Source organism: Panthera pardus, unplaced genomic scaffold, assembly GCF_024362965.1.
Source record: "Panthera pardus isolate Hobbes unplaced genomic scaffold, ASM2436296v1 HiC_scaffold_6, whole genome shotgun sequence".
Lineage (NCBI taxonomy): Eukaryota > Metazoa > Chordata > Mammalia > Carnivora > Felidae > Panthera > Panthera pardus.
The window spans coordinates 29,093,666-29,105,898 of record NW_026526991.1 but is presented as its reverse complement, the minus strand read 5'-3'; the positions used below and the strand labels follow the sequence as shown (position 1 = coordinate 29,105,898).

Below are 12,233 nucleotides of genomic sequence, written 5' to 3'. Positions count from 1 at the left end.
TCTTAGGTACATCAAGATGAATCATAAATTAATCTACCTGGATAGGTAAACTTGACACTTGATCATTGCCTAGGAAAACTATTTAAATTACTGGGCAGCTTACATGTAACATACCTAATATATATTAAATTCAGTGAGCACTGATTTTCTTCTATTTGCAAAGTAGCTGTTATGAGTCTAAACTTTAGTGTTCTATAGTTTTTGTAGAACCATGGTTAAGGAAGATGAACAACCTAAATGCTGAAAATTTCTGTGTTCTAAAACACACTTGACTTCAAGGATTTCAGTAAAATATGTGTGATTCTGTCTTGTGTATGTAGTCTAGACCAATCAGCTTTCTCCCTCCAGCCTCTATCAGCAATGCATCGCCACATTTTGGGAAAAATTTATTGTATTGTATTGTATTGTATTGTATTGTATTTTTCAGAGAGAGACAGAGGGCAAGTGGAAGAGGGGCAAAGAGAGAGGGAGACAGAATTTGAAGCAGGCTCCAGGCTCTGAGCTGTCAGTGTAGAGCCCAACGCAGGGCTTGAACTCACAGACTGTGAGATCATGCCTTGAGCCTAAATCAGATGCCCAACCGACTGAGCCACCCAGGTGCCCCAATGCATCACCACACTTAATCCCCTTCAAATCTTAATGCTGTTCTGCTTCTATGGACTCTCTTTTCCTCCAAGTCAACAGCTTTGCTACAAAGCAGGACAAACTAATCAATTGTTTGATCAATTGATTACTGGACAAACTAATCAATGCTAATACAGTCATTGGTCTTATTCATTGTCAACTCTCTCCTGATAAATGCAGAATCTAGTAGATGGTTTATAAATACATAAATAAATAAAAAATGTCTTAAAGGAGTGGTGAGGCTTAAGGTAGGAAGCTTAAGCTAGAAAAATCATAAACATACCATTGACCAGTGGAAACTATTTTGAAAAAAGAATTTTAACGTACACCAAAATTTAAACTCCCTGTCTCTTGTCATATTTATGACTGGGTCTTATGGTAATGAGTGACAGAGGAATTGTAACATCTTACACAGCATTATTCCTAGCTAAATCCTTCTTTTCTTTCTTTTTTTTAAATGTTTATTTTTGAGAGACAGAGAGAAGAGCGCGAGCGAGATGGGGGCTGTGGTCAGAGAGAGGAAGACACAGAATCCAAGCAGCCTCCAGGCTCTGAGCTGTCAGCACAGAGCCCGACACGGGGCTCGAACTCACGGACCGTGAGATCATGACCTGAGCCAAAGTCGGACGCCCAAATGACTGAGCCACCCAGGCGCCCCAAGTCCGTATTTTCTATTAATTTCATCCACATTTCCTGTTTAAATTCTTGCCTCCTCTCATTCCTGATGCTTTCCTTATGGTGATACTTACTCAGCTCTTACATTTGGACACTTCATTATACCCAAAGCTTTCAACTGACCTCCTGATATTGGCTACTGCCTGTATTTTTTACACCGTATTCTATATTTTTCCTTAACCGTGGCTGCCATGTGGCAGCTCTTGGGCTCCTCCCCTGCCAGCAGCCAGCAATTTTCCATTTCCACCCACTTCCATTAGTGACAGCTGATTTCTAATTTAGAGAATGAAGAATTCTGCAATCAGAACGTGCTTTATACTTTCACCTTAAGAAGAAAGGGGAAAGGGGCCAGGAAACGGCTCTAATGATGTGAGGATTCTAGCACAATTTTGCACACTGTTTCTTTTCTCTCTTTAAAAACTTCTCCTCCCATAAATAATTTATCACAGAACCTTTGGACATCAATTACTGAGACTCAGCATTTTTCCAGGACAGTATTCCAATATGCAGTATGACTGCAGAAGTTTGACTTTGAATATCCACTCTGAGTTATGTCCTTGACTAATCTGAGCTGAATTTAAAATTTCATCACACTCCCCTCCATTTCATGGAGTAGAGCAACGATACAAGGAAACAGACTGTGTGGCTTCCAACTTCAGTCACTTGTTAGCTTTGCGACCTTGAGTAAGTTCTTCAGTAGCTGTCAGCTTCAGCTTTCTCCCTGGGAAACTAAACCTATACTCAGGGCACAGGTCCTGGAACAGGGTAGGGACTCAGGCAATGTTAAGTTGAAACGTGGCAAAAAATAAGTATTTAAATTTCCAAACCTATTTAAATTGTAGAATGATAATTGAACTTAAAATGTATTTTCAGGTGCACTTGAAGAGGAAGATCGTTGCTGGGGGCATTATCTAGGTGGCTCATATTCATGATTCTGTGGCCTAGCAAGCCTGAGTTAAGAGCTTCCTTGTGATTAAAGGACTTTGTGTTCAGTCCCTATACAGGTCTGTTTTGTCCACAAGGATGTGCCTAGTGTATAACACAGAGCTCAGGGTGCGAGAGATGTTGTGCATCTGAAAGTGGTTTTAGTACACTCATCATGAATAAGTCACTGTGCTTCCCTATGAGAGCTACCTAATGATCACAGCTCGTTTCATACATTTCGTTTCATTTTTTCAGAATAAATATTTTCAGAATATTAAAAACATTTATTGAGGGCTTTTTATATGTAAGAGTCTGTATTGAAATAGAAAATCAGTTCCTTGCCCTGAGGGATTTTCTAGCCGGAGGAGAACCACAGAAAACTAGCTATAATTTTCCAAGGATAATGGAATTCTCGGTGAATTGAGTACCTGCTCTTTCCAGAGGTGCTCGGAGCAACTGATGCAAGTGTTACTAAGAAAGTTGTATACGTGGAAACTGCTTCTCAGGCTAAGGCAGAGCCAATCCTTAGCACTGACTTATGCTCCCAATAGAAGTGGTTAAGCAGCTGGAAAGAGCTGGAAATGGGACAGTAATAAAAATATTAATTATCCTCTGGATGCCAGACAAACAAATAAGCAGGGTTGTCTCTTTCCCTGACAAGTTGTGCTCTAAGGAGTGGCTGTGATCATTAATAAATGAAATGACGCTCAAGTCCCAGGAGGTAATTGACGATCACAAGTCCTGCATTTAAAACTAGGCCAAAATAATGTACCACTGCATGTCAGAGAAGTGGAATTAAAATAAAAACTTAAATTTTAGAAAAAAAAATATAAAAATAAAATAAATAAAACTAGGCCAATGGGCACATAGTTTTATTTTTCAGGATTAAAGTATTAAGCATTATTTACTTTAGCAACTGGGAGTTAAAATTTAAGCATCGAAAAATAAATTCAAAATTTGTTAATTGTCTTCTCTGCTGTTGGTTTTAAGTCAAAACAAATATACTGTCAAAAATACATTGCTTGTATTAATTAGGGGTGTAAATCTCAAAAGGAATTCAAAATAGATTTATTATAGTAATATCTTTAGAGAAACTTATTATCAGTATAAAATTAGAAGTATAAAAATAATAATCCATGGAAATCCGAGAATCTTTTGGGTCTGTTTTCCTTCTTTCTTTTACAGTTTGATAGTTTATGTTTATGGCTTAGTTTCATAGGTCAAAAAGATGCTATTGTTAAACACCAAGACAGTTGGCAACACGTTCAAATAAATGATACAGACATCTTAATCAAGTCCTTGGGCCAGCACCTTTAAAATGTTCATTTTCTATGTATTAATATAGTATGTGTACCAGAAAAATGCATCTGTGAATACAACAGGAACGCCATGATCATTAGTTTACATCTAAATGTCCAACCTTTGCCACTAGGTGGCACCCTATATATTAATAGTTGCAGAGCATATGTCCCGCGTCTGAAGGCAAAGTTGAGAGTATGTAAGAGAAAGGTAAGTTAATTTAGCTTCGTTTTGTATTTAAATATTTGCGCTGGTATATACCTTGAGGTGATGGGTTTATTGCAGGAAATAATGTGGAATTCACAAAATTTTTTTCAGAAAAGGAAAACATTATTTTTTTTTAAAAGAATAAATAAAAGATGAACATTGACTTTGGAAAATCCACTGGGGGTGGGAAGATGTACATCCACTTAGTCCTGACCTCAGCTTGTCATTTTATATTATCTCTCAGCTCCGTGGAATGTTACAATTGAAAGAAACTTACAACAACAACAAAATATCCAATTCTAGATGCCAGCATTATAATTTTGCTTTTGGTAGTGCTATTAATAGTAAATGTCGTACGAAGTCTAATTTAATAGTGAGTTTTGTCAGAACCGGTAAATTAAATTAACATCAGTAAAAGGTCTTGAATTACTAAAAGTGACGTGCTAAACTTTTAAATCTCTTCACAGGAGAGAATACTCAAATATTTCATGATAATAGAAGTATCAACCGTTATAAAAAAGTCCAAATGCCACATGAAAACTACAGAAGATGCTAATATTAATAGTTTCTCTTTAGGAGTAACATAAGACAGAACCTTCAATAATGTTATAGTGTTATGAATGATATCCAGTATCTTAATACACCTACAAAATTACCTACAATTTTTGTGAATATTTTTCTATCATGAAAACATTGATTTCAATTATAGATGAGAAGCAATACAGTCACTAAAACTAAATTTTCTCAGTGAGGTGTTTTTTTCCCACCAAATACGTGTATATTGACACACACATATATAAAATTATTAACCAACAGTGATCGTCATCATATGACTTACATAAGCTGTTAAACTAGTAGTAAGAATTATAACAGAGACAGGAATATTAGTATCTCTTCCTTAGGTGCCATTATTATCAACCCCACATCGAAGACAATATAATCTTTTGTACTCTCCTTGGAACTCAGGTCAAGGTTATTAAAGGAAATTTTGTTCCTACCCAAGGTGTCTTAAATAAGACAATAGGGAGATATGTTCCAATAATACAGTGGGCCTATAACTTTATACTCCAAACAGAGGACATGAGTCCTGAAACATTTTGCTTCTTTGCATTTCAGGCCCTTCATCTGTATAAGGAAAATAAAGCATTAGTTCACAGCGTGGCTATGTATTTCAATGTGATAATACATCTTAAGCATCTTGCATATGCTGGGGCACCTGGGTGGCTTAGTTGGTTAAGTGTCCGACTTCGGCTCAGGTCATGATCTCGTGGTTTGTGAGTTCGGGCCTTTCATCAAGCTCTGTGCTGACAGCTCAGAGCCTGGAGCCTGTTTCAGATTCTGTGTCTCCCTCTCTCTCTCTTGCCCTCCTCTGTCTCTGTCTCTCAAAAATAAATACACATTAAAAAATTAAAAAAAAAATCTTGCATATGCTTACATGTTTTTTGAAGTATTAAGATCTCTGTTCTGAATAGTGTATGTTTTCCACATAGGTGGCTTGTAGCAGGTATTTAATATTTATTGGAGTTTTCACTGTCTTAGGTGTAGCATAAGACAGAATCTTCTTTAAGCATTACTATGCATGTGTTTTGATTTTGAAAAGACACATTGCCTCTATGAAAAAAGAATGATCCTGACTGGGGTGGGTAGTTCTTAGCACTAGCCATTAGGGTATTAATGTCAGCCATAAGAAGGAAAGAAACATCACTGACCTGGCATTAGGGGGAGATGATAAAGAACAGAAACTTCTAGCTATATAGATTTGATTTTCGTAGTCCTGCACAACAGTAAGTACAGCTCAAAGTATGTATCTGATTACAATTATCCATGGGGAAACAAGGTAGTTAGTGAATCATTTTGTTACTTACCTTGTGGGGTTTTACATTTACAGTTGCTCTGATTACTAACAAGTGACTTTTAGACACCCCAGGATATGTCGATGGTCTCATCTGTGCATTTATTAAATACTTAGTATTATAACTAGTAGATATTGGATATCACTGTTCTGAGTGTTTGGTATGTATTGACCCATTTAACCTTCATAATCTCATTTAATCCCGTGAGGCAGATAACTACAGATGAGGAGAGTGAGAAGCCAAAATTTCAGTAACATGCCTGAGGTCATACCAGTAGTAAATAATAGAAGTTTTGAAGCTACAAAGTGCAGCCTTGATCATTAAATTCCCTTGAGGACTCTCCAATGGCACAAACCCCTCAACCACAAAGCTTCTAGGCCTTCACTGTGCAGGCATATCGTTTAAAGATCGTGCTACAAAGCAGACTCTAACTCAAAAGGTTTGGGTGGAGGCTGGGCATCGATAGTTCTAGCAAGACCACAGGTGGACCCAATGCTGTGTGGTCCATGGACTACACTTTCAATAGCAAGGCACCAAAGCACTACTTTTGCACACTATTTTACCAGGAGCCAAAACCGAATTTCAAGGGCAGATTCGTTCATTCTTAGTTTAGTGATAACAACTAAAATATCTAGATATCTCAGTCCAACAGAACTGCAGTGAGATGACACTTCATGAGCCTAGTTAATGAACATAAACTGATCTCATGTTCAGAAATCGACATGATTTTTATGATTAGATGTAGGTTAGCGTCTAATTAATGGTGATGCAGTCTACACTGTACTTCTTAAATATTGGGTTATTTGATCTCCACAGTAGACTTGAGCAGTAATGGAGTATGACAAGTACCTTTGAGGAAACAGACCCAACGAAAGTGGCTACTTAGGCACTCTTAGGCAGCAGTGACCACACACAAAGGCCCAAACTCTTCTCTTCCCTCAACTGACCTTGATGTCTGGCCATGTTCCATTAACTGATTAAATGTAAATAGATGCAAATACAGAGTAAATGGATACAGAACAACGATAGTACCTGAAACAGGTAAGAGGCAGCCACATTCTGATTTTGCTTTAAATACACAGATAACCAAGGCCAAAGGAATTTGGAAGCATGAATATTGAGTAATTTTCTATTGTTATTCCATTAATATAAATGTAGCTAAATATGAACAACATAGCTGCATATATAATTTTCTTATGCTGTTAAAATCAAAATTAAAGCTGTTTTCTTAGTCCTATTCACTCCCTTGCCCTGAGACCACCTATGAGATGATATTTGTATTATTTCCTTCCCAGACTCTGTAGGTCTGGTGTGGCCATCAGGAAACTGGTTATTTCACCTTTTGTGTTAATTGTAATGGAACTAAATCTGTTGGAATTACTTTTTTCATAAGCAGATGTTAAACATTTTATGAAACCATACTCAGAATTCAGAGTTGATCTCTAAATGTCAAACGTATTTACCATCCTTAGAAGACTAATATTTTCACAGAAAAAAAAAATCCCTTTGAGTTACTCTGGAGATGGAGTAATGAAGATAAATCAAGAAATGCTGTCAGTCACTAGGAAAGGAAAATACCGGAATCTCTATATTTAAAAACACTTGCGAATAGACAGCAAAGATTCTTATCAAGTCTAGGTCTTCTAAACATATCTGCGATTTATAATGTTATCTTTCTTATCATTGGCAAGGGAAATACCTCCCCTCTTGAGAGAATTGACTAAATGGCACCTCTTTATCGCCGTGTTCACGCATCGAGTTTGAAACGACTTTAAGAATGATAGACTTACTTTGGAAAATTGTATTTTCTTCGAGTGTACACTTAACTCTAAAACTAAAGACTAGATTTATTCTGAGTTCTTACTGATATTACTGAATCATCAAGTTGTACTGAACAAGCTGCGTAGAGGTTCTCCATGAGAATGGAGAACTACAGTGCTCCAAGCATGCTAAGCAACAACCCCTAGGATCCTGTCATTACATGGGAGTGAATGGGGAGAAGTCTGAGAAATGTAATGGTGGGGTATACTGGGGGCGGGGGGACTATCCCTCTTTCCTCCCAGCATGATTTAATTATTTCATATTAGCCTTTAGGATTAGAAAAGGGGCCATCACAACCTGGCTAATAAAACAAGAGTTCCCATAGAGAATCATCAGGTACTAATCATTTTTGTCATTAATTTTTGCTGGTGTCTATTTCAGAAGATATGGGTTGCACAGAAATTAATAGATAACATAGCTTCTGCCTACCTCTGTCACTGTTCATTGGCTGCTCCTTCGGGACATTCTCGTATTTCTGTCCTCAGTCCCTTAAAGGCACCAGGCTCCTCCCAGCTCTCTGCCTTTACACTCATGGTTCCCTCTGCCCACAGTAAACATCCCCTTGGAAACTCCTGTGATACATACTTTGCTAGTGATGCATTTCCTTGGCATTGCTTGAAGAGTGACTAATTTGTCTAACTCCTCATTTAATGTGTCTTTTCTCCTAAACCATAAGCAACACGAGAGTACTGATTTTGTTTATTCACCATTGTATCCTTATCAGGATTTACATTGCTTGGCCCCTAGGAGTGTTTTGAACAAAAGTTTGCGAAGTGGAGGAAATTCTTGAGGTTTACATCCTTTACAATGGCTAACGAAGAATGCCGCGCGCCTGTGGAGCCAATTATGTGTTAAATTTTTTAACGTAAAAGTAGAATCTTTTGTAATAATAAACTGATAATTGTCCAGATGTGATAATGAAGAAATGAAATCCTAAATCCTTAATGAGAACATATTTATGACCCAGTGAATATTGTAATGTCTTGGACAAAATATTCTATGAGCTTTGATTTGCAAGAATTTGTGGGTCAGTATCAGGAGCAGAACTCTTGATTTCCCCCTACAAATACATATTAGAATAGTAACAGTAATATGGCTGGCTGGCTATTTTTAAACTCCTTTATAGGTCATTCAGAAGCTGTATCTTGTGAAAAGTAATGATTTTTTAGAGTATTATTAAATGTTTGGTTATTCATTGCTAGAGTTTGGAGTGTTGTCATTTTAAGATTCCTATAGTGTGTCGTTTCTTCTGTTCATCCTGTTGACAGCTGAAGTATTGCTGAATAGATTTCTGACATTAAATAATAAGTGAAAAGCCGAGGACTATCATTTAACACTTCAATTATTTTATTTTTCAAGAGCTTAAGCTTATTACCCCCAAAGCTATGTATGCTGGGATATGAGTAAAATTCAACATCCATGTAAGATACCACCATACAGTCTTCTCTTCATCAAATAAATACTAAATTGTGGTTCAAACTGGAGGTATAGTTTGTAAAAAAAAAAAATGTCATTTTCGAGAAAGCAGGTTCAAATTCTTCATCTAGGGATATTCTGGAATATGCCATCGGTGGAACCTTTTATTAAGTTATTGGAATTAAGTGCCCAGAAGGAAATGTGTTACTACTTCCTAAAAATGTTTGAATAAAAGCTATTACTCTGAATAATGTATTCTCTCCGGGTAATTGCTTAGACCTTAAAAAACTAGCTCACATAGGCTTGCACTTACTCATCTTTGTTTTCCTGTCCTTTGTAAGGAAGACAAACTGGGAAAGAAATAAAACATTCCACCCCCAATAGGCCAATAATCCTTTAAAAAAATCCATTGTGCAAAAACTATTTTTTCTGGTTCCTGTGAACTTATGACAAGGAATATATCCAGGAACAAGGCTTCAAAACCTAAGCTATGTTCCATTGCTGGCCGTTACCTTGGATTTTAACTAGATGTACAAGTTGACTTCTGACCATGGGGAATCCTCTCCATGCATGGATTTATGGATTGTTGAGGCCATGGCAGATAACCAGTTCCACAGAAGCAACTCCATGTTCTTCTGAGGAAGATCCATAGCGCTGCGGAACAAGGAATATAAATGAGCGATGCCACAAGACACTGCAAATAGGGTCATCAAAATACAACCCTCAAAAATGAACTCTGAAGGTGGAGAATCTACTAGGAAAAATATTTTTTGAAATACAGACATTTTTAAATGGTTTCAGTATTAAGAGCACTGATAGACGTTCACTAGCCATGGCATGTGCTTCTTAAACATGTAACAGCCAAAATATCTGTTGATTCCAAGTTTATTAAGTAGACAGTTGAATAAATTTGTTGAAAAAAAAAAAACCTTTCAGCATTGCCAGAATTAAGAAAAAAGAAAGAAAGAAAGAAAGAAAGAAAGAAAGAAAGAAAGAAAGAAAGAAAGAAAGAAAGAAAGAAAGAAACCTCCAGTGTCTAGAAAGGAAAACACCAAAAGAAACTATTCAAACTGCAGTAATAAAATATTTGGCCTTTAATCATTTCCAATTAAATTATATTTGAAAGCTCCCCTCCCCCACCCAGAGTCATACACAAACACACCAATTTTTAAATGTTTTATAATGGTCAAAGGAGGGCTTTACATAGATATGTTTATTAATGGAACCCACTTTTTAAATTAGGTTTTAATAAGTTACTAATGCAGTTTAGCCTCAAATCAGTTCCATCTCATTCTCAATCCCTTTCCTGATGTCTAACAGTTAATGTCGTCTAACATGAAGAGAGCTTCCTGCGGCATTTTGGGAATTACCTGCGTGGGGCTTAAATAAGTACAGTTTATAAAGTTCTCTCTCTCTTCCTCAGCGCCCACTAGGAACGATAAAGGCATTTCCAGAGGTAAGTGATTCTCTTCCTCCCTCTGCTCCTCCCCTTCCACCCCTTCCTCCTCCTCTTCTATTTCCTCGTCTTCTTCCTCTTCCGCCTCTTCCTCCTCCTCTTCTTCCTCCTCCTCCTCTTCCTCTTCCTCCTCCTCTTCTTCCTCCTCCTCCTCTTCCTCCTCCTCCTCCCCCTCATCCACACAGTCCGCCTCTTGGACCTCCTCTTCGTCTTCGGCCTCTGCCGCCTCCTCCTCCTCCTCCTCCTCCTCCTCCTCCTCCTCCTCGCTCTCCTCTTCCTTCCCGTCACACTCCTCCTCATCATACTCCTCATTTTTCTCCTCGTCGTCCTCCTCTTCCTCCCCCAGCCGTGCTGTCGGAGACTGGTCCGGAGGGAAGACCAGAGGCGGGTTCTGCGCAAAGCTGTACAAAGTTTCCCGCAGCTCCGCGGCTTCTTCGCCGCCGCTGGGGGGCGCGTCGTTCCAGGAGGGGCCCTCGGGGGAGGCCGGGCCGCGCGCCTGGGCCTGCTGCGCCCGCAGCGCCTCCTGCTGGCGCTCCAGCTTCTCCTGCTGCCGCATGTCCTCGTAGATCTGATTCATGATGAACTGGGTGGTGTTCCGCGGCGCCCGCATGCCGGGTGCCCGCCACCCGTACAGGTTGACCGGCCGGAGCAGCGTGCTCAGATCCACGGGCGGGCTCCTGGGGAAGGAGCGGCGAGGGTGGCGGCGCAGGCCGCGGCCCCTGCGGCCCCAGCGCTTCTTCCTGCCCGGGGGCCTGGCCCAGCGCGGGCTCCAGGGCCCACGCCAGCAGGAGCAGCAGCAGAGGCAGAGAGGCTGCAGCCCGTACACCCGGATCACTTGCACTCGGCCTGGAGGCCTCCAGCATCCCTCTGGAGGTGGGCGCCAGGGCCCTCCCCAGCGCCCCCAGTTAGAGTACACCTCCCAGTGGGGCCGTCGGGGTGGTTGGAACCAGGGGCCCGGACCGTGCTGTTGCTTCCTGGGGGGCTCATACTCAGACTTGGGACCAGAGCGGTAGCGCCGCTTGTTTATTGGAGCGCCCCTGCGCCTTCGGTGCCAGGAAGACCAGGTGCCTAACGGGGCCGAGGATGCCCAGCCGCCGCCCAGGTTCAGAGGGTCCTCCCTTTTGTGGAGAGTCTGGGTCATCGTTCAGGGAGCTCCGGGAGGTCTAAATGGAAGCGTCCGGGTAGCGGTCAAGTTTGGCCAGATCCGAAGAGCTGAAGAGCCTCGTTAGTCCGCTCAGCACCACGTGCCTGCTCCTGGGATCACGCCTTTCTCTCCAAGAGGTCTCCTCTTCTCCCTCTTCTCCGCTTGCTTGATCGCTCTTCCTTCGTAATCTCTTCGCACCCGAGTTGTCTTGCCCAGGTGGGTTGGGCGGGACTGGGGCTGGGTAAGGATGGTGGGGGAGGAAGGTGTTGGTGGGCGACGCACAGCGAGACCCGCTCCCGGGTCCCACACACACCCGCCTCGGCAGAGGCGCGGGCTGGGAACCGGGGAGGCAAGGGTTGCGTGTTACCTTGCAGCTCACTCCCAACCCAGGTGCTTCACCGTCGCAGTCCTGGTGGGACTGAGGGGCCGAGGGCAGAGGCAGCCTTTAAATACCGGCCGGAGCCGCCGCGTGCCCACCGCGTCCTTGGTTGCCCAGGGTGATAGCCAATTGGGGCCGAGGTCGTTCCCCTTGTGGTGGAGGGGGATTCCGGGTGGAACGAGGTGCCCTGTGAAGGTTCGCAGAGGGCTTGTGACGCAGTTTTTGAAGGAGGGAAAGAGGGCCCTAGGCTGGGGTTGTGCTCAACTCTGATAATATTTGATACCTTTGTACCCCCTGGACGTGCGAGCATATGGAAGCTGGACCGTTGGCTGAACCTCTTGGAAGGGGGGTAGGGGGGTGGGGGCTTGTACATTGGAAAACTTATATCCTATACCTTTGGAGGATAAGGGGATAAAGGGAAAGTGCCTAGAGTCA

General features: G+C 41.2%; 1 protein-coding gene and 1 long non-coding RNA gene across 2 annotated transcripts; both read right to left on the bottom strand.

Moving 5' to 3' along the window:
- Positions 1–8,090: 8,090 nt before the first annotated feature.
- Positions 8,091–9,482, bottom strand: LOC128775025 (uncharacterized). The gene is made up of 2 exons (XR_008419599.1): positions 9,332–9,482; positions 8,091–8,235 (listed from the first exon to the last, which is right to left on the bottom strand). It is a non-coding gene; the product is annotated as an uncharacterized LOC128775025 (long non-coding RNA).
- A 408-nt stretch (positions 9,483–9,890) lies between these two features.
- Positions 9,891–12,158, bottom strand: CCER1 (coiled-coil glutamate rich protein 1). Its single transcript, XM_019446411.2, has one exon. It carries the CDS (start codon positions 11,414–11,416, stop codon positions 10,133–10,135), a length of 1,284 nt encoding a protein of 427 aa, XP_019301956.2. The 5' UTR covers positions 11,417–12,158; the 3' UTR covers positions 9,891–10,132.
- Between the last annotated feature and the right edge of the window lie 75 nt (positions 12,159–12,233).